The sequence below is a fragment of the Rhamphochromis sp. 'chilingali' genome, assembly GCF_963969265.1.
Source record: "Rhamphochromis sp. 'chilingali' genome assembly, chromosome: 16".
NCBI lineage: Eukaryota > Metazoa > Chordata > Actinopteri > Cichliformes > Cichlidae > Rhamphochromis > Rhamphochromis sp. 'chilingali'.
The window spans coordinates 20,091,636-20,116,676 of record NC_137943.1 but is presented as its reverse complement, the minus strand read 5'-3'; the positions used below and the strand labels follow the sequence as shown (position 1 = coordinate 20,116,676).

The following is a 25,041-nucleotide window of genomic DNA, read 5'->3' as shown; positions in this document are numbered from 1 at the left end:
TCTGAGGTGCTGTGTCTTTGCTAATTGTTTTTTTTTTTTTTTTAAGCACACGACTTTCAGACACTCTGATGCATTTTTTAGGCCTGTTACTTCTTTTGTTCTCGACATGTCCAGTTTCCTCAATATTTTAGGGAGGCATTGCACACCATGCTAAGATATGCCAAGTTTTCTGCACATAGCACTTTGGGATTCACCTTGTTGGTGCAAAAATGATAACAAAATTTGACACAGTTTATCTCTGGCATTTTCCATAGATTCAACTAAAGAAATTTGAACAAACGATTTTTGTGACAAGCTGCTAGCAACAAAATGCCTAAAAATGCCATTTAAAATTGTTTATTTGCTAAGTCATCTGTTATGTGTAAACAACACCGGTTCTTCCCTTTGGTAAGGTACTTTTTAATGCTTGGTTCATAGGTCAGGGTCAAGCGACTCAACAAAGAAACAAAAAACAAAAAATATTCTTCTTAAAATTATGCTTGTTTAAAGTTTGGAAGACCTCTAGAAAACCCAAAGAACTGTTATTTAAAATCAGCTTTTTGGAAGTAAAATACAAAGAAAGGTGAAAAGTGACTCAAAACCTTTGCACACTACTTTTTGCTCAAAACCATGATGAAATATTCTAAAAATCTGAGATACTGAATTTCTGAGTTTCACCAGCCATAATATTTAAAATTAAAACAGCAAAAACTTTAAAATACTCTGCTTTATATGTATTAAATATAGACTTTTTTTAAAATAAAAATGTGAAGCAAAACAACTTTTTTCACGACATTCTACATTTGTGAGATGCACTAGGAGATTTGATGTTGTGTATCTTGCATAAGTTGTATTTTGTTGCATTTATAATATACTAAATTTGTGCTGCTACTATACCTCGAATACGTCTCTCTTCTAGAAGAACTTTGATTTGAGCGCAACGTCCTGGTGAAATAAAGGTAAACAAACATAATTTAAACGCGCACACAAACACTAATAAAACAAAATCCCAGTTGGTTTTGCAAAGATAAACAGATAGCATAGATAGCAGCGAGAGCAACAGTGCTTCCTTCTAACGACGTTTTAAAACCACGTGACCTGTGTTTACATCCTCTTCTCAGCTGTTTCTTTCTTCTTCCACTTCGACACAACTGCTTGCTGTTGCTACTTTATCTCTCCAACCAACCAGCTGGTTAGTTAGCGCAGTAAACTAGTACTTAACCAATTGAAGAAGCTGCTGGTGTGTGAAAGTAGCTGTCACTGACCGTCGCACTGAACAGCACTTTACGAGGAATGAGTAAATGCGACACGGCATTGTGAGTATTTCTTATTTGGATTTCGTTATTTAGCCAGCGGCTGTTTGTGTAAGAGTTACACGCTTTGTGTTGTCGTTGGCAGCTGTATTAGCTTTTCGTGGTGTGACACTGTTAAGTAGCTGCGCTGTGTGTTTGCTAACTGTGTAACGGCAGGATAAAGAGGCGAGCTTACCTAACCTGCTTTGTCTGTTTTTAGTGATGGCGCACTCAGGCCCACAAAAAGCTAACGTTAGCCCGCTTTAACTGCAACTCGCATAGCGTTGTGTTGCACTGAATGATAACTCAAACCCTCAGGTTCTACCTGGAACACATAATTTCACATCTAAATTCGTATTCTGCTTTATTTCTATGTTGAGGAGCGCACACGCTAAAGCTGTGAGTGGGCCTGGGGTGACTTTTCTAACAGAAGTGCGAGCTTTCTCGGGCGAAATTATACTCCGAAAGATCTGATTTATGATCGTTTTTTTTCCTGTGAGAATATTTCTGTTATGCTACACGAGTCTGATATTTTATCCTCTCCTTACCAAACCGGTTTAGCTAGTTGCTGTTAAAGACTGGGGTTAATCGCACTGCAGAGAGCTGGCCAGCAACTGCGTTTTGGTCGACAAGTGGGAACAAAAGCTGCATGAAAGCCTCAAACACACCACAGCCTCTCGCTGTTTGACAGCTGCTTTAATAAGTGCTTGGCGTATGTTTCTCACAGGTGCGGACGGCTTTGATTGAGGGTGAGCCGTGATTAATAACGCTTGACAGGGTTTCATGAAAACGCCGTTGTTGTTGTTTTGCCCCATCGTCACACGCAGTGCGAAGAAAGTCTGACTGGCCGCTGATTGGCTGACGAGCTGCGGTCTGTGTGGCAACCGCGAACACGTGACCAGGTTGCGCGCGGATTGGCTTCACCAGGTGTCAGTTGTGGGAATTTGGGGAACATCTGTGTACACCATTGCATGTAAAAACCGAGAGACCAGAAAACGGCGCAAACCTGGGGACTGCATTCCTCCCATAAACAGCACCTCGCTGGGGAGGTGTCACTGATCATATCTTAGTCCATTCAACAGGCTAAAAAAACCAAATATATGTAGGTTGTGATACCTATATAGATATACAAGCACCACAACTTAAAAACTAAAGTATTTTTTTCTGAATTCTGATGAGTATGACTGCAACTATCTTATCAAATAACCTCATGATTATTAACTTAATACTTATATGAGCAAGGGACCAGAAAATGGAAACCTTTAGGCTAAGCCCTTGCCATAAACCTCATCTTATTTCATCGGCGTAACTTTGTGCTGAACATTGGGGGGTCAAGATCTCTGTCTAAATAAATAAATAAATCTGGGTAAATTCCCAGATGATTAAACATGCATAAATAGTCTGTTGATTTTCTTCACTCATTTCAGTTATTACCAGCAAAATAATTGCAAGATAATTCATAATTTTATTGGGAGGGGGTTATATTGGTTGGGTCTGATTATTGGGGGGAGGGGGGGTCATAACCCCCCTGGAAATTACGCCCCTGTCTTATTTTAAAGTTGTGGTCAGAAGTTTGCATACAGGTGCGACTGTTAAAAATAATTTGGGGCTTTTAGTGATTTCTTTCAACTGTTCTTTTTCCAGGATGAAGCGATTGCACAGCGCACATGTAACAACTTAAAAAAAAAAAAAACACACAAATTGGTTTACATTTGTTTTTAATTTTCTCTTATCCATAAGGTCAGAAGTATACACACAGCTTAAATATAAATACACTATAACATACCCTCGATATAGTTGTTTTGGTCCGCAACGAAGTGCGATTACTGAGTTCACACCTGCACCAAGGATGAAAATGTACCAGTGTTGCTGCGATGAGAGGAAATAGGTTAGGGTTTTCAGGAACAACCCAGGAACCACCAAGGATGCAGCCTGTCACAAACTGGAAACTGCTCAAACCCGAGTGTCACTGTCCACAGTGAAATGAGTTTTACATCATCAATGGACGGAGAGGGTGCAGACCAAGAAAGAAGCCCCTACTCTAAAATCAACACCTTCAAGCTTGACTGAAATTTGCAGCTGCCCACATCGACAAGGCAAATGCTTGGAGAAAAGTTTTATGGTCAGATAAAACAAAGATTCAAGTATTTGATCACCACGACAAGAGGCATGTTTGGAGAAGTAAAAGTGACGCTTTCAAACCTAAGAACACTGTAGCAACTGTCAAGCACGGTGGTGGTAACATCATGTTCTGCGGTTGTCTTGCTGCCAGTGGTACTTGTACATTGCACAAGGTAGATGGAATAATGAAGGACTACAAAAGTTTGAACTTCACCTTAACTGTACCAGCAGGCCATCGCTCAGTATCTGCATTTGCGCTTGAAGCCATTTATAATTCTTAACTTGTTTGATGTGCTGCTTACCACAACAAGCACAAGCATAAACTTTGGTCTTTTAACTGTATTTTCATAAGTTTTACAGCTTTTCCTACTAATGAAAACCTCCCTAATGGCCATTAATGCTACACAAAGTAATTAAACAATAAACCTGTTCCACTCCAATGCCCCTGGTACCAGAGGCGAGAGGGAGAACTCTGGTTTAACTCCATGTACCGCCAGATCTGTTACTTGAATATAGACATGGGTGGTATCCACTGAAACATCAGGATCTCAAAGCCCACAAAACCACTCTGACTAAAATTCACTGAACTAGCAGCAAAAGAAGACCGAAACTACGCTTCACGTTTAAAAACAAACAACAAACAAACAAAAAAAACCCCCCACTGACTATAGTGATTTTTCTGTTACTTTTGCTTTCACCACGATAAAATCGTACTTCCTGCACTGCTTTCTCTCTGTGTACTTTGAGACCTGTAGTTTCCCATTTAAAAAATCTATTTGCTGCATTATTCGCTTTCTTATTTCGGACCAATCTACCATTGCTATAGAAATCTTTTATAACGACTAGTTAAAAAAAACCACAAAAGAAAACTGGACAGTCTGAGCAATGAGCTACCTGCTTAAGATCAAAGTGGGCATGATGTGGCCCGCGGTGGAAAATGAGTTGGACACAGTTAGATGTTCCAACAGGACAATGATCCCAAACACACATCAGAACTGGTCTTCAGTAAAATGAAATCAATAAAGCAGGCTAACATTAATATTCTGGAATAGTTTTCCTAAAGCCCTAACCTCAACCTTATTAAAAATGTGTTCACTATGCTTAAAACCAGAAAACCAATCGATTTTAATGGACTCCACCAATTCTGCCAAGATGAGTGGTCAAATATTCAGCCAGAGTTATGCCTGAAGCTTGTTGATGGCTACCAAGGTCGAGGTGCAACTCGGTAAGAGACATTAAACTACTCAAATATTTACAAGGGTGTATTTATAACTTTGAGCCTGTATGCATGTATACTCAACAGTTCAAAGAAATCATTGGAAGCCCAACATTGCCATGACACTCATGGTGAGTGTATTTAAAAATCTGTCCACAAATGTAGCTATATGACAGGTGCACAATAGTCCACAGGACTAACACAGAGCCAAAGCAGACAAGAACGATGAGTAGACAATAGCTGGATGCCAGAAGCAGGGAGTTCTTATGTTTCTGGATACTAAAAATTAGGTCTGCAGACATGACCCATAACTATCCACGCATTTAGTGTGACTGTGAGATGCACCACCATGCACGCTTACACTGAAATTCATAAATGCCGTTGTGATCCCTTTTTTTTTTTTTTTTTTTTTTTTTTTTTGTTGCCTGTCCCATTTGGTTCTTTAGCCATCAGAATTGTTGTCTGAAGACCAACAAGGATACCCAATGGATTTATTTTGCCAAATGGATCATCATGGCCTTGCCGTATTGGTCCATTTGATCGACCTTTGTTTTTATTATTTATTTTATTTTATTTTCAATTGTTACAGACATGAGTGAGGGATAGGAAAGGGAGAAAGAAAGAGGAAGGAAAAGAAAAACAGAAGGGGAGAGGGACAGTGGAAAAAGGGAAAAAAATCTCCTGGATCACCTGTTGAGAGAGAGAGAGAATAGAAAACAAGCAAAAAAAACCAAAGCAACATACTAAACACAACACCATCGCATTAATCTAGCTAAGTGCAAACAGCAGTAAATACTAAATATTCAATGTTGTTGTGCAGCACGCAGGACAGACAGCGCACAATGTGCTTTGAAGTAGCAGCCAAGAAAGGTGTAATTTAAGTCTACGAACAGTGAACATCCGTGTGGATCAGCGCGCTTGTATTCAAATGGTTTCCACATGTAATGGTCTGCAAGAGGATGTAGAGAATCATAGCCATGTCCCCCAGGGCATGAAGCAGGTATGGAGGAGATCCAGGCCCCAGACATCCAGAGGCCCCAGACATCCAGAGGCCCCAGAGTGCGAGAGCCCAAGGAGGACCACCGGAGGGGCATCCGTGCCACCCTCATGGGAAGGGCTGAGGATCCCCAGACGAGGGGTCACCCAGTAGCCACCGAGCAGAAGCTAGAGGGGGCTGCAGTGGCGTGCCCGCCGGCTATGGCGGCCACCAGCTGTGCCAGAGTGAACCGAGCCGGAGGCCCGAGGGCCCCCCGCGCCCCGGAAGAGGCCTGGCGCCTGTTGCTCGGCCACCAATGCACCGACCCCTGAGGGCATCAGTCAACGGCAGGGAGTGTGGTGAGGGGAGATAGCCCTCCACACTTTGGAGGTCCTGGGAGTTCCCAGAGAGGTGGAGTCTAAGACCCGACCTGACATATAGACACAGACAAACAGGCACACACAGACACAAACATGCATTCCCACCCTCGTGCACACATATACAAACACTCAGCACTCACCCAACGTAAGGATTGACATAAATGGACACGTACACACAATCACACTCCCCAAACATACTCTATATCCCGAGTCCAGGTACCCTCGCCCCCAGAGGGGGGAAACAGCACCCAGACCCAAGAGATGTTACCCTTCCCCCCGGGGTGGAGGCAAGCAGACCGTCCCAGGCTCTGCAGCAGCAGGGAGGCCAATCGGACAGCCAACATCTCCTCCCAGCCCCCCCGCCCCGATGGCTAGTAGAGAACGGGTGTGTGTGAAGACCCCATACCTCCCTCCCGCTCATGTGTAGTGTTGCTGCGTGTTGCTCTAAAGTGCATTTAAAACAAGGGAGAGCATGGTGCTGCTGCCAGAGAGCAGCAGGTGTTAGCACGGCCCCTCCCGAGAACCCTCAATGTCTACATGGATTTAAAATTGAGAGGTGGGCACCGGTGCCAGAGGTAGGTTTGAGTACACAGACCGTCCACTGGACACCGTTAACGTGCCCACCCTCAAGGCCATGTATGTATGTGTGTATATATACACACACACCCAGCACGCCCCTGCGGGCGGTTTATCCTTCAAGCTCGGGTCCTCTACCAGAGGCCTGGGAGCTTGAGGGTCCTGCGCAGTATCTTAGCTGTTCCCAGGACTGCGCTCTTCTGGACAGAGATCTCCGATGTTGTTCCCGGGATCTGCTGGAGCCACTCGCCTAGCTTGGGAGTCACCGCACCTAGTGCTCCGATATTCATGTAGCCCCTTCCGCCAGGGTTACTTGCGTAGTAGCATTCCAACAATGCCCTGTTTTCGTCTCTTGCCCACCGATGCCTTCTTGTTCCAGTAGCCCACTTTTCGTCAGGGTGCCCTGGTTCCTCAACACCTGACGCGGACCTTGTTGATCCGGGCGACGTCCGAGCCGGCATGCCTTCATATTTATCTGTCTCGCTCATGTCTGCGGTAGGCTTGCTTAGCATAGGGGGTCTAGCCTTAGGACCCTTACTGGATACAGACGCCCCAGGCAGGAATCGAACTTGCGATCCTCTGTTCCAAAGGCGTGTAGTCTAACCACTACGATATCTATCGATCGATCGATCGATCGATCGATCGATCGATCGCAGGTTTACTTTATGTAAACAGGATTAGATCGCGGCCACGCAGGTATGTCCGCTTCATTTATACGAAAGCAACAGCGATATTCCACCACTGTTTCACCATAAATAACATCAATGTAACTAAAGACAATGCAGCACCTGATCCATTTATTAATTTCACACAGATACATACAGGTCATTTCCTAAAAAAGGGAAATGTACTATTAACATTCTATTACATGTATGTGATTATTACAGATGTAATTCATATTTCAGAGTAGCAATTGCAAATTACTTTGTGTAATCAAGATGAGAGACCACGGCTATAAAAGCGAAGGTGGATTTGGGAAGCCTGTCGCAGCCATGTCCTGTCCGTATACGCGACCCACCCATTGCGGAAGGTGCAAGATTGATAAGGAGAGTTTTCAGAATTCAGCGTATATTGCGGGACAGACAGGATCCTTTAGCTCAGCGCGACAGTGTGCTCATAGAGAGATATCGATTTTCCCGTGAGGATATTATTTACTTAACCAACTTGTTGACGAGGGGGTGCAGGACCACCACCTGTCTTTTTTTTGCTCTGCCCTTTTCTTGGTTGCTGTTATAAACAAACAGATTATTCCAGGGTCTCTTTCCAAGAGACGAAAAGCAATATAAGTGATAAATATTACCATTCTGTAGAATATTCTTATATTTCACTTTTACCTGTTTCCATGTTCTAGTGGGTCCTGTTGTGGCTCTAATGTGAAAGGGGATATAATATAACATATTATAATATAATGTAATATAATATTGGATAATATAGTGTAATATAATAAATCTACCCTACCGCCTACTGGTGTTGGCCAGGGGGGCCGATGGCGCGATATGGCAGCCTCGCTTCTGTCAGTCTGCCCCAGGGCAGCTGTGGCTACAACTGTAGCTTGCCTCCACCAGTGTGTGAATGTGAGAGTGACTGAATAGTGGCATTGTAAAGCGCTTTGGGTGCCTTGAAAAGCACTATATCAATCCAATCCATTATTATTATTATTATTATTATTATTATTATTATTAAATTACTTACGAGCCCTCTCTCCTTGCTTTTGCAGCCTTTGCAGTGTTCCCTTGCGTTCTGATTAAACTCTGAAACTCCTGAAATCCCTCACTCAAGAGTTCTTGCTCTGCTGCCGAAAAATACCGACATTTTCGCCGACCAATCAGAGGGTTGCCGATCAATGTTTCCACTATCGATGCGTAGCCCCTTTTACGACACCCAGTGATGTCACATTACTGCGTCCAGCTGTACTAATCGTCAACAGCAGGTGTGTTCGGGGAACCGGATTAGCGAGCTCACGGTTAGCGCGATGGTTTGGTCTTGGATGTGTCATTTGATCTTGGATGTAGTGAGCGACGTACGAAGAACGGGCCCCAGGTGGCCAGAAGGGGACGGGGGGGGATGTCTCCCCTGCACCCTGGTGACACACCCGCACCCCAAGGCCCTACCTGTGTGGGTGGGTGTGGTGGAGCGGGAAGAGGGAGGTAGCCGGGGATGGGGAGGAAAAGAAGGGAGGGGAGGATGCCCCTCCCTAGGGCCAGCTCCCCCGCTGACCCCAGTAGGCACCCCCGTCCTCTGGTACCCACCAAGGCAAGGGAGCCCAGGCCCATCCAGACCGGGGCCTACGGCAGCAGCACTGCCAAGCCCCACAGGACCTGGGGCAGCCCACCCTACCCCACCGCAGAGGAAACTGTACCCACCCCAACATTCAATCATCTCCCAGACTACACAAGACAACAGACATCCAGGTTAAGTTTATTCTCCACCTCTCCTATGTCTCTCCCCCACCTGCAGTGGACTCCTGCAAGGATGGAACAACCTCCCTGCCAGTTGAAGAGCCCCCCAGTTAAGCCGATGCACAAGAGGCCCCCTGTGCCAGGGCTGAGCCCCTGTGCACCCACCCGCCCACAACCTCGGTGCCACACCGACGAGGACCGAAGCCCCCAAGGCCCAGCCAGAGCCCCAGCACGGAGGCGAAGCACCCCCGAACCCCAAACCCCCACGCCTGCCCCGGATCCACTCAGGAACACAACCCCCGGGTTAAGCCCTCCAGGGATAACGTCTCTAGGGGTCCTCCAGGCGCCCTAAGCCCGTCCCAACTCCACATCAACCACAATAGCTAAGGCGGGACCAAACCATGACCCCCTACCCCCGCTAGGTGATGGAGCCGATCAAAGGAGCCCAGAGGGATTGATCTAATGTGGTGGCAGAGGCTATATCGAGACTAATGTGATCTATTAGATGGTTTCTATATTGGCTAGAATTAAGATTATTTTTTATTTTTCCAGTTCATGAGGACCGTTTTCTTGGCGATGCATAGGGCAGTAAAAACCATGTGGACTGTATTAGTTTCTGTAGTGACATCATCCAATTTTCCTGTGCCGTTGTGTTCAATATAGTTGTTGATACAGTCATAAAAACAGACAGCAGTACTGTGTTCCAGGCTGATGGACCATCAAAAAGTCTGTGTTCGGGGTCCTGACCAGTGGTAAAGCTGCCTGTTGATGTTATTGCAATTAAGGTTTAAGCTCCACTGACCTGGAAAAAAATTAAAAAAGAAATATCTTGAAACAAAAGTAGAAAAACATCATTTCAGAGTATAATAGGAGCAGTTACAAAACCAGGTGTATTCCAAACCAACAATGGTAAATGCTGATAGTTCGACAACAGCAAGTTGCAGTCATAGTTATCTATTGATTACATTCTTATGTTTGAGTAAAAATCTATAGATTTCCAGAAAATATCCTTGAATATCTTGTATTTTTTTTGCTCTCAAACTGCTATTTTAAATGTGTTGTTTAGGAAACTGTTTAATGGATTTCAAAGGCAACATACAAATAACTTCATTTTAACTTCTTTTTTTCATCTAGCACCAAACTGAGATAAAGTAATTCCTACTTGAGTAAAAACATTGCTTTGATTTTGACCCAGAAATTCACTCTTGTCGTGGGACTGTGTGACTCCTAATCATAAGTACACAAAGACGGCAGGGGCAAAAATTAGAGGATTCAAGTAAAAATAGCTGGTGGATTTTAAAAAATATATATTAATAAATCTGAGCGGGTTCGCACGAACGAAGAGTCGGCCCCTGTTGTTAGTCTGGTACAACACACACCTTTACTGTCATGTCCTCTCGCTGTTTGTGGCTAATTAACACAGAATCCCATGGTGAAATTTAGACACGTAACAAAAACACTTTTTATTTGATTGCTACCACCACTAGCCTGATGGTGGAGCCATAGGAAAAGCCTCTCCATGACCTGCATGTGCGCGGGTTGTACATTGGTCAGCAGGTCGTCATGGTGAGCAGCACACTGGACTCCAGGATCTTAGTTTGTCATGCAAATAAAAGATTAAATCTTAAAGAGCGATTACCATTTGCACCATTTAGTGTAGAAATGCTTAGATCTGGCCTTTTCAGTACAACACGAACAGGCTCAAATCAAAAGTAATCCTAAATGAAAATTCTCTCACCATCATTGCAGCTTCTCATGGGACTTGTGCAGATCTTGCAATGAAATGTATTTACTGTATCGTTAGGTAAACTTCACATGAACTAAGCAGATACAGACATGGATATGACACAATTAGGTTGAATCTTATTGGGTGCACTCTTTAAAATGGAAAGGTCCTGACATTGGAGTGCATTGGTGGTCTGCAGGTCAGAAATATCATAAGAGAGATGTGGCAAATTAAACAATCCTGGCATTAAATCTAGGGGAGACATGACAATGATGGTGGTAGAAGTGCAATTTCCCAGCGGGGGAAAAAGATTTTTATTGCCTTTTTATTTTGGGGAAAAATTGACTGATTTTATACGTGTAGTTCTGTATTGGAGACCACTGAAATTAAGTGCATCTTGCTTCCAGGAGGACTTTGTGCAGATGCTACGAAGCAAACCTCCATTTACATGCTGTAGTTATGTCTGACCTGGAGTCAAGTATGTTGAACGACCAGTAACGTAAGAGATCAGCTCATGCCACAGGGAAGATGGTAGTCATCCTATAGTGAAGTGAAACTCAGTGGAAAGACTGTAAACTGTTCACTGTAGCCAGTTTAATGTGGGGTTTTTTTTTCTTCTTCCTTGCACTTCCACTGTTGCTTTTTTTCCTCCTGTTCAAGCCAACTTTGTAAACTAATCAGCATTCAACCTATGCACAGCATCATTACTGTTGGGCAACGTGCTGTTAGCTTTGTGGAGGGCTGCATGCAAGTCCAGCCTCTGCCTTTGGTTGAATTCCAAAAATCTCTCTCTGCAGAGCAAAACAGACATCAACATTGTACTAATAATTACTTACATTAATTATTACATAAACACACAAAACGGGGCAGTAGACGTTTGATCCTAACTTTTTCTGCTGCAGTAAAATTGAGACACAACTATCATAAATTTGCCTCAAGAAACTTAAATTAAAACAAAAGTTGAATCATGAATGTCCTCATCTGTCACCAGTACAAATGAAGTACTCGAATACAGCTTCTTATGCAGGTTTAAAGTCCAGCTTTACAAGGTAAATAATTATGTAGTTACATAGTGACCTTGAAGTTGGACTGCATTGTTGTCGAATTTCCCAGAGGAACCCACCCGAGGGATTAATAAAGTTCTATCTTATCTTATCTTTTATGTCCAACTTTAGGAGCTGGTAGAAATTCAGTAAACGGGTAATAGAATTAACTTCACTATGAGTGTCAGCGAGCCTTAACATTATAGGTATCATAAAAGTAGACTTTATAGGTGAACAGCTTTAAGTCCTCCTATTGAACCTTGTATTTATTTTCATTGCTTGAATCCTAGCTTTACAGCATCAGAATGACTCCGGCCTGCTCTTTATAGCACAATTGAGACTAGTTTCTGTACCTTTCTTACAAGATTTACCGATTAGTTTTCTGCAAATACAAATTCTGTTGGAAAAGTGCCGCGGTATTAAGCCACAGGCACATAGGCATTTAGTTTCTTGTTTTTTGCCAACAAGGCTGTAAATTGTCTGAGTTTACACACTAAATGCTATTAACCATTGGGATTATCAGTTTACCTCACATTGTCTGCTGATCGGTCGAGTGCTTGTGCTGGTGCACTGCCTAAACAGGCCTGTCGTATTTGGTTGCAGCTCCAGAGCTGATCCTGTGTTGCTGGAGGATCTGTTACACGTTCAGTGAGGTGTTTATAACCGGGTCAAGCAGACACTCATGACCTGATACGCTGACGCACTTTCAGTTTGTGGGGGGCCCAACTCGGGACGTCATGTGTGTGTTTACCAGTGAATACTTGTTACAAAGAGGTATTTTTCTTTGCTTAAAATAAGCTTATTGCCTGGCTGGTCTTTCTTGATTTGTCTTTAAAGGACTTTGTTAATAATCAGAGGTTTGAGTGTACAGCAGTGCCCAAAAGCACTTTTCTTGAATACCTCCACTGACCCATTTTTCTGGATTTTCTTTCAATGCTTACAGAGTGAAAAGGAGGATTAAAAAAAAAAAATACACCGCTGTGCATCAAGTGATGGTGAGCGAATCAATGGTTCCTTTTTTGCCAATGGAAAATTACCTTACTAGGCCTCCCACTACAAAGTCACCTCTGAATTTAATCTTTATTAGCTGAGTCAGATGTGGAGATGCTGAGGAGGCAGAGAAGGAATTCAGAACCTGTCTCCGTCGGCTGAATCACAGGGTGTGAAGGGTTTGATATTTTTTGTCATCAAAGCATTTATAAAATGATGAGAAACTGGCACATGTCAGGAGTTTTCTCTTTACAGCTACTGTGCTGTATTACATAGGAAATCCATGAGGTCATTATTTGTAATGTAAGCACCAAAACAGCAGTTCATATTTCAGCTGAAGCTCAGCCTTAAATGGCAGGTTTCACAGCTGTTTGACATCTTTCCTTCCTTATTCCTTTTTTTGACACCTCATCTTTAGTCTGAGCTTAGTTGTAAGAAGTTCAAATAAACAGCAGTTTTATTTGTGTAATTGTGTTAAGTGGCCAGAAGCAGCTTAAGTATCTGGTCAATCAACAGTAATAAAATATTTAAAGAAATTAAAATTAGAGCTGTTTTTTGTTTTTTTGTCTTTCTTTCTAAAGGGAAAACACTCCCACTTAATTTGATTCAAACTTGAGATACAAATATTTAAAACTATTGACTCTTTGTGTTTGATATGCTGGTCCTGTTGTGTCTTCACAAACTTCTTGAAACACTTTTGTTTTGCTTAATTATTTGACTTTTACCTTTTTCGTTGGCATAGAATCTCAGTCGTCTTGGCTAATGCTGATTGTAACCTGCTCGATGGTGACTGGGTGATGCATTTTAGGGCAGGGCAAAGATGCACCTGTACAAAAGATTTAGAAGACAAAAAATCCCTCCATAATATAACTGAAAATAAAAGTGGATCATAGGCAACATAACTGTATTATGTGCACATTCTTGCTTACAACTAAAATATTTTTATAGCCCGACTGATAGGCCGATATTATCAGTCGATATTGGCTATTTGTTTGTGATTTATCTACATAGAAATTTAAGTAAGTTTAAGTAAAGATATGACAGGATTTGATGCTGTGTAGAGGGCGCATGCACAACCTCTTGATCCAAGCAAAGTCAGGGAGAACAAGTGAATGAATAACTCCACACACGTTTAAAATTCTATATTGGTTGAGCTCTAAATGGCTATGTTTACAATGTCTGTCTTTGTAGATATCCATCCATTCTTGTTTGTTTATCCTTGTTAGGGTCACCGGGGGCTGGAGCCTATCCCAGCTACCATAGGGTGAGAGATGGGGTACACCCTCGACAGATCGCCAACCTGATGCAGGGCTAACACAAAGAGACAGACAACCATTTGCACTCACATTCACACTTATGGGCAATTTAGATTCTCCAACTAACCTAACTACTAACTGCATGTCTCTGAACTGTGGGAAGAAGCTGGAAGCCTTTGTAGATATCTCTTATCATAATCTATCATAAACAAACCTGTAATTTAATTAGCATCAGGCTAGTCTTTGGGCTTTGACATTTTGGTGATGTACGAACTGATAACTCTCACATTGCAGATTTTGCTGGAATGGTTGCATTAGGGAAGTTGTGTTTGGTTTTTTTTCTTTGAGATTTCTCAGCGTGCAGGCTTGTATAGCCAGTGCTGAGGATCAGGAAGTCTTGCACAAGATTTGGATATTATTTTTGGCTTGGGAAGGAAAAAAACCTCAAACTGTTGTGTTTTCTCATAGGGCTTTGGAGTTGACGTCACGCCGCAATGTATTGTGGGAGCGCGGCACCATTTTCGGGGTCTACGAATCAAAACAAACACACTGTGTTGGAACGACGATTACACGATGCTTAAAAGCAGCTCAAAAGAGAATGGACTGTATAGAGACCGATTGCGTCCAGAGGCGAAGCAGCGGTACTTGCAGAAAATAGCGTGCATCGGAAATGTGGACCTGTATGAAATACGGCTGTTTTAATGCTGTTTCTAGAAACTTTCATATGTGCTGTGATGGAAGCTTGTGTCCATCTTGCCCTCCTCTAATGTCAGCTTTCTGTTACATCACTCCACATCTGCCCTGTGGACATAACAGACTGCACAGTAGAATATGACATGACATTGGGGGCACAGAGTCTCAGCTGCAAATGCCTCGCAGCAGGTTTTTATTGTGAAAATATCTGAAAGTCAAAGGATCCAATGTGATTCTGAAAATATTGGTGATTATTTTTACTATTGATTTACTGGCAATTCTTTCTGTCCAGCACATTTTTGCAGGGCTCTAACAGTTTATAAATAGCATTTAAAACCTTAAATGATGAACTGTTGGCATTTGTCTTTTGGCAACAGCGAGCCATGTGTTATTCCACAGCCTCTGTAACAAAATTTAATTTAGGGTCACTAACTGTATTTGTGCTGTGACATGCCTGATATGTGTTGGGGAAAAGGGTCTACATACATTAGATAAAGCATAAACCACCAGTAGAGGGGAAGCCTGCTTGTCACTGTACTACTGGATTTGTTTCATCATTACAGCTTGATGGCCATTCTTTCACAAAGGCACTGCAGATTTAATACTTTGTAAATCTGTTTCATCCTGAAGGGATACTTAAAAAAATGGTAGTAAAATACATGTTTCATTCTTTTAGTCCCTTTCTCTCACTCATCAATTTTTCATCATAAGACAATCCCAGTTGTGGATTAATAAAACTGTTTTTATCAGCACTTTAAATCTGCACTTCACTTGTAGATTTAACCAGACACTGCTCCCTCACAGGCGTTAATGTCATAGTGTGTTCATCTCACTTTTTTGTGTTTCTCAGGTCACTTGCTGCCTGGACATGAACTCTGTCTGAACTGACACGAGGAGCCACAGCGGCAGCACAGCCGTTCATCTCCATGCACCTCTGAGGACGAAACAGTCATCCTGAATACGAGTTCACCCCTTAGGGTTTCTCTGCTCTTTTCACCATGGGGGGAGCTGTGAGCGCCGGAGAGGACAATGACGACCTAATTGATAACCTGAAGGAGGCTCAGTATATCCGCACAGAAAAAGTCGAGCAGGCTTTTCGGGCCATAGACCGCGGTGACTACTATTTGGACGGCTATCGGGACAATGCCTACAAAGATTTGGCCTGGAAGCACGGTAACATACACCTGTCTGCTCCGTGTATATACTCCGAGGTGATGGAGGCACTGAAACTGCAGCCGGGACTTTCTTTCCTTAATCTGGGCAGTGGAACCGGCTACCTGAGCACAATGGTTGGCCTCATCATAGGTAATCTTGGCTTACCCTTATTGTGGGAGGTGTTTAGATGTTCTCTAAAGTCTACACGGACAAATTTAGAGGAAATGATTAAGTAACTTCAATAAATGACATCACTGATGCTACTGAATATGGTCTTCATCGATCAATTGGTTTATAATACGTTCCCCAAAAATAGCACTAAAAACCTAATAAATGTCAGATAAGCAGTGTATATTTGCATATGTTCAGATTTGAGAAGCAGAAATCAGCAAGAATTGGGCTTTTTTTTTTTTTTTTTTTTTTTTTTGCTTAACAGAGGCCATGAATTAATATGCCACATTTTTGTCCCCCCCCTCCCCCTTAGGGCCATTTGGTGTAAACCATGGAGTTGAGCTCCACAAAGATGTCGTTGAATATGCCAGAGAGAAACTGGATGACTTCATAAAGAATAGCGACAGCTTTGATAAGTGAGTATATGCTTATGTTTTTTTTAAGCTCACTTTCTGACTACACATTCACCTGAATCGCTGGTGGTTGCCTGGTGAACGGCTCTCGGCAGGAAACCGCTATGCACATGACCGCCTGTAAAACGACGAGTAAGTGTTCAGGCAGTTTTTAGGCTGACGTTAGCCCTGCACCCAAAAAGCAGCCTTCTCATTCATTTAAACGAAGCCAGTGAGTCAGTGCAGCGGGGTGCCAAAAAAAAGGACTCCAGCAAAACAAGTCATTTGGCACAAAAAAAAAAAGTTGAACCAAGCTCAACTTTTGCTGCAAAGCATTGTCCTTGGCAAGGTGCCGCACTGGTTCCTCTCAGTATGCAAGTGCTCATCCCTGGTAGATTTCTGCCTTACTGAAATACGGAATTTCTGTTTGTCATGCACCAATTTATCTGTCAAACATCAGAGTTGGCCAATTTAGTCTTATTGACTGCTGCTTGCAAAAAAGATTGAATACATTTATGCTTATTCAAAGATGGTAAGTTGAGGCACTAAAAGAGTCATGCAGTTATTTTGGTTTTTGGTGTGTGGGGGGGTTATAGTGCAGACTTCTTTGATCTTTTTTTTTCTTACAGAAAAATAGATTTTAAAAAAACCCAAGTTTTATTCATTGCACATAATTTACTTATAATAGTTGTGGCTTTTCACAGTTTTTGAATGCTGTGTGTGACTTTTACAAAGTGCTCTGCTCTGTTGTGGCATCTCATAAGCCTTTAAATGCATTAATCTGTTACTAATTGTCACACCGGTGCAATAAATGGGTTAGCTGTGCTAACCACCTGCTGGCTCCAGCTGCATATTTATCATAAAGACATGAGAGTGAGAGTCAATCCTCTTATCTAACGCCCTGCCAAAAAAAAAAGCTAATAAATGTATCCCCCAAAACATAAAGTGTCCTCTTGAAAAAGAAGTAGCTGTTACTGAATAGGAGGCACTAGTGACCGTTTGCCGTCTTAAATAAGTAATCTCTCATGTATATTTCTGCCACAATCTACAAATGTGATGGGCTTTGCAAAAAAACCCCAAAAACATGATTTTATTCCTTACCTGTCTGATTATTTCTTTCACAGGTTTGAGTTCTGTGAACCTGTCTTTGTGGTGGGGAATTGCCTTGAAATCTCCACAGACAGCCACCAGTACGATCGCATTTATTGTGGCGCTGGAGTGCAAAAGGACCATGAAAATTACATGAAAGTACTGCTCAAAATTGGAGGCATTCTGGTGATGCCTATAGAGGATCAGGTAAGTGCTGCAAGTCACCGGACTGATACGAAATCAACACATTGTGATTGCTGCTCAAAATGCTAACGCACAAGGGAAAACAAGGGAAAATGGCTTTGACCTAGTAGGCTTAGTTATGAAACTTTCCCATGCATTATTGAGCCGCGGCTGCACCTGGATTTAAGCAGCCGTGTACAGAGTACGCACAGTGCTGTATAAATAAATGTTTTATTTAAAAAGTACGACAGGTGAGTGTGGACAGTCTGCAGGGCATGTGAGAGGGCACTGAGGATATTTCGGGATGTTGGTGGGGAAACGGTTGACAGCAACCTTTTCCAGTAAGAAGTTTAAAGATTGTGACGGATTCATGGTCAGTGCGTTTGGGCCATAAAAGGAACTGAAGTAAAGCGAAGCTTGGACTTGATAAGATATCGTAACCCAAGGGTTGAATGTTTTATGTTAGTAGTTATACAGGATGGCACTCTGAAGTCAGACCATAGAGGGAAAACATGCTTAAAGGAAATCAATCAGATTTTATACTTTTTTTTTTTTTAAATAAAGTAAAAAGGGAGGGGAGAGGGGAGCAGCAAAGTTATTAATCATGGCAGAGAAAATAATTAACACAATTCTGATCTAACAGCTTGAAAGCACTAAAGCCCCAGATTTACCCAGGCCATGTTCACACTGATGTGGATAATTTTCAAAATGCATCTTTTTTCCTCTGTTGTGGCCTTTCATCAGCACCAAGCTGACATCCCCCATCTCCATCTCCTCTGGAGCTTTTTGAAATTACTCCCCAGAGTGGACAAATATGAAACACCCATTCAGTAACCGGAAAGGCGGTGTGGAGCTTTCTGAAAATGACACCCTTCAGCACTGTTCAGATATTATGCTGTGCGGAAGCAGCATTGAGAAACTTTATTATCTGTATCCATCCACCCACCCCCCCACCCCCCACTCATTTTATACATTGACACAAGGAAGTGAATTTTATGGATGTCCAAAGCAAACCATAAAAATCTTCATGCGTTCATTTGGGAATTACTGTTAGACTTGGAAAAATGTCAGAGTAAAGCCAAAGACTGCTCGGTTATGGCAAAAATACAGACATTGGGAAAATTGTGGATTTATTATGCTATCATAAAGAAGATGGTTGTCTTAATCACACAGAGACTTTGCAGTATGTCTGTGCCCCTTACAGATGGCTATGAATGGATGGACTTCACAGCCTCTTCTTTATCAGCCCCCCTCCAAGCCTCATCACACCTCCCCCTGCGAAGTTCTAACAGTGCACACTGAGTCAGCAACTTTAAATGACTTTAAACGTGTTTTGAGAACTGTCACAGTGCAGACTCGTTATGACCCGAGCCAACATAATGGGTGATTGATGTCTCATGTACCGTAATTGTCGGGCTATAAGCCGCTACTTTTTGCACAAGCTTTGAACCCTGCGGCTTTTAGTCAGGTGCGGCTTTTCTATGGATTTTCCATGATTTTTGTGATATCGTAAGACGATTTGTTTTGTTTGTTCCGCTGTTGTACGGCACTACGTTGCCTGGCGGAAGGATCGGGGTTCAAGAGTGGTATGTTAGTCACATGTCCGTCCGCCAGGCAACATAGTGCCGTACGAAGTAGCGCGAAAAACAAACTTCAAAGTAGCGCTACGCATTCAGCGGGAGGCGTGGATGACGAGCGGCGATAAACTTGCGAAAAGCAAGTTATGCCCAACTCCACCGGTGGATTCTGACAGCGTGGAAAAGTGCGAAAACATCCACGATCACCAACGGATTTTGAAGGGCTGGACTGCTGCATGATGGAGAGGAGGACACCGCCACGGCCCTTCTGAGGGTGTTCGACTCTGACACTGACAACGAGGATTTCTTTGGTTTTGAAAGTGACAACGAAGGAGAGAAGCGGAGAGTGGATGACGAAGCCATCCTGAGCCTGTTCGTTTCCGACATTGGAGAAGAGGACTTTGGTGGTTTTAGAGCGCAGGAAGAAGAGAAAGATGGTGAATGACTGACTTTTCTTCTTGTTAAAGCCGTGTCACTGCACCTGAGCCTAAAAGGTAGTCCGAATCTATTTTTCTGGTGTGCTGTAGGTTACTGTTATGTACTACATGTGCAAATATGTACCCATAACTTGTTTTTCAAAATATTAATAAAAGGGGTGTGTCTCCAAACAGCCATCTCTTTCCTGACAATTCCCTTTGTGCATATTCTCTTACATATGATGAGTCAACATTGAAACACCTGCGGCTTTTAGTCAGGTGCGGCTAATGTATGTACAAAACAGGATTTTCCCCTGATTTTAGCTTGTGCGGCTAATATTCAGGTGCGCTTTGTAGTCCGGGAAATACGGTAATCATTTATGTCTCTTGGATTAATCTTCTGTCTTTTCATATTGATATGTCATGAAGCAAAAGGACAAAGACTTTAAGGCTTTTAGCTTTTCAGATGCAAAATGTTACTGTTTCAATTTTATCTTTCACATTAGAACCCGGCTGATTTATCAGCAGGTCGATGTTATCGGATGATGTCAGCTATGTGCTGCTACAGCACTTACAGTAGCCAATACATAAAATTTGGAAAAGTGTCAGGAGAAACTGTTCAACCAGTTTTGACATTGAATAGTTTGTCCACTAGAGGGCACGCCGCAACTTTCCTGTTGGCAGTACTTGTTTGGAACAAGCAGCTGAACCTAGCAGAGTCGTCAGATCGTAATCAAGTAAATATGTTAGCGAAATCTGTTTGTGTGTCATGTGTCTGCAAGAAGGTAGAAAGTAAGTATAGGCTTATACATCGGATTTTAAATTGACAAATATTGGTATCGGCCAGATTCTAGTAAGAGCAGCAGTGGAGTGCTTGCATTGTGGCAGGCTGTATATTGCTGCTTCTTTTCTCTACTTAACTCTTCTTTTGCAAAAGAGATCTGATTAAAATAATTAATTAATAATTAAGAATTGAATTTTCTGTGTGTTAAATGTCTTTTTTCAGGAGTTTAAATGCACCAGATTAGCGGTTGCTTTTAAATAGCCAAACAATTTTATGCAATGCTCAGACATTTTTGAGTCTTTGCTGGAAGCTAATTGTATTTGGAAACTTTCATGTTAAATTTTTTCTTCTGTTTATTTAAAAAAAAAAAAAGTATGGCAATGAAGTTTAACCCACAATGTAAGTCCATTAATAGCTCATTGGAAATAAATGCTAAAAGTCATAAAACTAAATGATGTTTCTGGCTTGAATACACTGGGTAAAGGTGAGAAAGAACGAGGAGCACAGACAGAAGTCGTCTCCTTGGTCCTCTGATTTTTATTCAGCGCCTGCAGGTTATAGCCGCTAGAGAAAGAGATTTGGGGCAGGGATGTCTAAGCCTGCAGCTAAGTTTACAAGAATAAGCCAAATTTGGAAGGTATATGCAAAATGAAGCTACCTTTAGCTTGTCTGTTCAATTCAAATGAGCCTAACAAGCATGCTGTGGTTGTGTAAGACTTGGCGCGTGTGGATGGAAGCAGTTAGAAGGATGACTTTTCCCCATGGTGGTGTGATAGAGGCCTCTTATTGGATTGGGATTTATTACACCCACAGTAACAGGTGTACATGTCGACTCGAGTAAAAGTCATCTTTTGATTCACCTGAGTCCAATGTTTCCACTCCTTGCTAAATATGAAGCATTTGATGTTTTTCAGTGTAAAGTTCAGTTTTTGTCTCTTTATACAGCTGACCCAGATAACCAGGACTGGCCAGAGCATGTGGGAAAGCAAAAACATCTTGGCGGTGTCCTTTGCCCCCTTGGTCCAGCAGAGCAGAGCTGATGGAGAGAAGCCCGACACTGTCCATCTGCGTAAGTTCCCACGCCTCATCAAACAAACAAAAAAAAAACCCTCCCAGTTTTTGTGTTTCATTATCTCTAACTCATCTTGAAATGCAAAGCAGGCAATATTTTAAATTCAACGCGTGATGTGTCGAGTCCTGTCGCGATATTGGCTTTGACATATGAAGCTCGCCCCGAGGCCGCTTCCTAGACCCAGTTATTCCTCTCCTTGAAATACCGAGACACTTTTCTCTTTCACGTCCTCGCTCGTTTATGCTGACCTAGTTGAAGGACTGGTGCGGCTGTATGGATTATTCTTATTTGTGTGGCGCACCGCCCTGAAGCACCGTGTCATCTCTCTTTGTCCTCAGCCCCAGTGACTGTCCGCAGCCTTCAGGATCTCTCTCGGATCTACATACGCCGCACTCTCCGAAACCTGGCCAACGAGGACAGCCAGGGAAAGGGGACGACGCAGAGAGTCCCCCAGAAGCGCAAACGCAGGCGCTGTCGCAGGCGACGCATCAACACTTACGTTTTTGTAGGCAACCAGCTGATCCCGCGGATGGTGGAGAGCGAAGAGGAGGAGCACACCGAGGAAGAGCACAAAGAGGTGGAGGAAGAGGAGGACAGAGACATTGGCGACATTGAAATCCTCAAGCAAGTGAACGTGTTGAGAGACCAAATAATGGCTTTACCGCTGCCTGAGTCACTGAAGGCATATTTGCTGTATTACAGAGAGAAATGACTTATTCACTTGATATCCCTTCTTAATGGGTGCAGTGAAATGCTGAAATGCTTTTCTTCATCTTTTTTCAGTACAAATGTAGCATTATTTCCACTTAATCTTGATGGCAAAACTGTAACGGAAAGAGACGTCACAGATAATATTGGATAATAATGTTATGATTGTCCTGAGTGTTAATTTTTTTTGTTGACATGTTTGTTTGTTTGTTTGTTTTTCTTTTGGTTTATAAATGGAAAAAAATATAAAGTAAATGAAAATAGTTTCAAAAATCAATTTTGAGATTCAGATTTTATCGCAATGTCAGAATTTCTGCAGAAATGTGCAGATTAAAAATTGTATTAAAAAAAAGAGTTCTTACTATATTTGTTAAAATACGATCATGCTAAGTTGAAGACTTTTATTGCACCTTTTTTAGAAGCTTTAACTTACTTTCAGTGTGTGATGATTTAATGATACTGAGAGGAGACACTGAAAGGCAAATAAAGCCACTTTCTCCCATTTTTTTTTTTTTCTTTTTTTTTTTTTTTGTTAAAGAGAGTTAAAGAGTAAGATGTTCGATAAGCCCGAATGGGGCACGTATGTCATTACTCTTCTTGGTATTTCATTTCAGGTTAATGTGTTTTATAACTTCCTATTACAAGAGTTCACTGAAAGACCAGAGTGGTTCATAATTTTTTCTACAGGGCACCTTTTAATGAAACTTTTTCTACAGGGTGCTGACATTCTTGTTTCCTCACTACTACCTGATCTGATAGGCTGTCGCGGGCCTCCTTCTCTCTTTTTATTTTGCCCTGTTCTGGATTCTTATAATATAATATAATGATGTAATTCTTAGTATTTGAATAAACCACATCAGAGGTTTAAAATAAGGGTGACATGGATACGATGGTGATTTAAATATTCACCTAATTTCGAGGGGAACTGGTGAAGGCATGATGTTCATACATAATGAATACATGCATGAATATATTGTATATGGGTGTTCCTGACTTTGCTCCTTGTGATTGGTCACTGGAGGTGATGTCCCAAGTGATCAAACTTTGAAATGTTTCTTTACAAATGACAACAAAAAAGGTTTCAAGATGGTGAACCAGATTGATGGCCTTGACACAAATCTCGAATTCTGTATAGTACTTTTCTTTTTTTCTTTTTTCTTTTTTTAAACAAAATCAACGACAATGCAAAATCTGACGCCTTTTGTATCACGGACAACAAAGCACCTTAATCTGCAGTCCTCAAGACAGAGAAAAAAGGAAAAAAAATAAAAATAAAAAGATGACTTTTTTTGGGCTTCATTTGTATTGTGGACTGGACTTAATGTAATGTAAATCCTCTTTAAGTACAATTTGCTTGCAGAACCTTCCTGATAGTGATGACTTTTAAGTGCCAACATCCCTCGCCCCATCACATTAGGACTTCTGTGAGTTTTCCAGCACAGTAAATTTCCCCCATAAAGGATGATATATTTCTACAAAAACATTCCACAGTGAAAAAAAACAAAGAAAAAAACCAACAAAAAAAAAAAAAAACAAAGAAGAAAAAAAAGGGGGAAAAAACCCTAAAAACAAAACGGCACATCACTGATCCGACAGGTCACCGTTTTTCTTCACGCTTTACCATCACAGCATTTGGAAAGTTCCTTCATCTTACTTTGAATGCATAAATTTAGTATTCCAAAAGCTGAGTTGAATGTTGTTGATATTAATTCTATTCAATATTAAAGTGATATATCTATATATGTATTGTTATCATATGATTCTGCATACAGTTGAATTAAGTTGCAGTTGATTTGTTGTAGCGCCCTCTTGCTGTACTGTATCTTGACACTGGGAACTCTGTAGATCAAATCTCCACTGCTGTCTGTTAAATAAGATATATTAGTGCTGTAGGTCTTCATTTTGTTCTGGTGTAATGACGAATATTTTGTTTGAAAACGGGGCTGGTTATTCTATTTAGTAGTTTTTGTGTGTGAAGAGGTAACATTTATTTTCTGTAAGGCTTTTTTTTTTTTAATAGATTAATTCATTGCAGAGCTGTGCAAGTAAGCAATAATGGAATAATTTCTCAGCTTATAATTACCGATAACAACATAGTCCCATTTTATTTGCCTGGTATCCATTAAAATTCACATGACCAATTACAGCCATGCAACAGTTTATATACCATTATCGAAAATGTAATTGCTAATTAGCGAGCACATTAAGTATTGAAAGCAGGGGACCTACAACCTCGACTCTCAGGTCGCGCCTTGCACCAAAGTTAATGGGACTGCTGTGATTACATTTAATGTGGATGAGATTCGACTACAAAAATGGCAGCCGGTAAATACCAAGTCATAACCAATTATGTGCTCTTATATTAAGATCATTTGTTCAGAGCCAAAAGAGTTCTATTCCTGTTTTTTTGTTAGCTTTTTTTTTTTTTCTTCAGGCATAGGTTGATTACTCATAGTGTGTGCAGTTCATTTTGAAAATGTGGTGTTTCTCCGTAACGTTTGGCACAAAAATAAAGGTCACGATCACATTATGTGTCTTCTAATCATTCTAATTACTCTGCTTTTCCAATCTTATTTATTTACCAATGATGTCTAAATGTTGTCTGTTAGTTAAAGGAGTCCTTACAAATTTTTTTTTTCTCCTCGTTAGATTTCTTGCCGCTGCTCTTGTGTCACATTGTAGTTGTGGAGTGAATAATATCTGATGACCCACTGGACCATGGTATATTTAAGCTAAGTTGGCTAATGTTGGGTTTAATGGACTTTGGAAAGTTCGGTAAATTTATTGGCAGCAAATTTATGAATGTGAAATTTATGAAACTGTAAACTCTGCAATTAAAAAAAAAGT

General features: G+C 41.6%; 1 protein-coding gene across 1 annotated transcript; it reads left to right on the top strand.

Moving 5' to 3' along the window:
• Positions 1 to 1,106: 1,106 nt before the first annotated feature.
• pcmtd1 (protein-L-isoaspartate (D-aspartate) O-methyltransferase domain containing 1) lies at positions 1,107 to 25,041 on the top strand. Its single transcript, XM_080907128.1, has 6 exons — positions 1,107 to 1,295; positions 15,498 to 15,952; positions 16,287 to 16,389; positions 17,490 to 17,661; positions 21,360 to 21,483; positions 21,825 to 25,041. The coding sequence occupies exons 2-6, from the start codon at positions 15,646 to 15,648 to the stop codon at positions 22,196 to 22,198; spliced, it is 1,080 nt and encodes a 359-aa protein (XP_080763254.1). The 5' UTR covers positions 1,107 to 1,295; positions 15,498 to 15,645; the 3' UTR covers positions 22,199 to 25,041.

Coding starts and splice junctions, on each gene's coding strand:
- pcmtd1 (XM_080907128.1), top strand. CDS start 15,646: ATGGGGGGAGCTGTGAGCGCCGGAGAGGACAATGACGACCTAATTGAT. Junction 16,390..17,489: donor AATAGCGACAGCTTTGATAA/GTGAGTATATGC, acceptor TTTCTTTCACAG/GTTTGAGTTCTGTGAACCTG. Junction 17,662..21,359: donor TGATGCCTATAGAGGATCAG/GTAAGTGCTGCA, acceptor CTCTTTATACAG/CTGACCCAGATAACCAGGAC.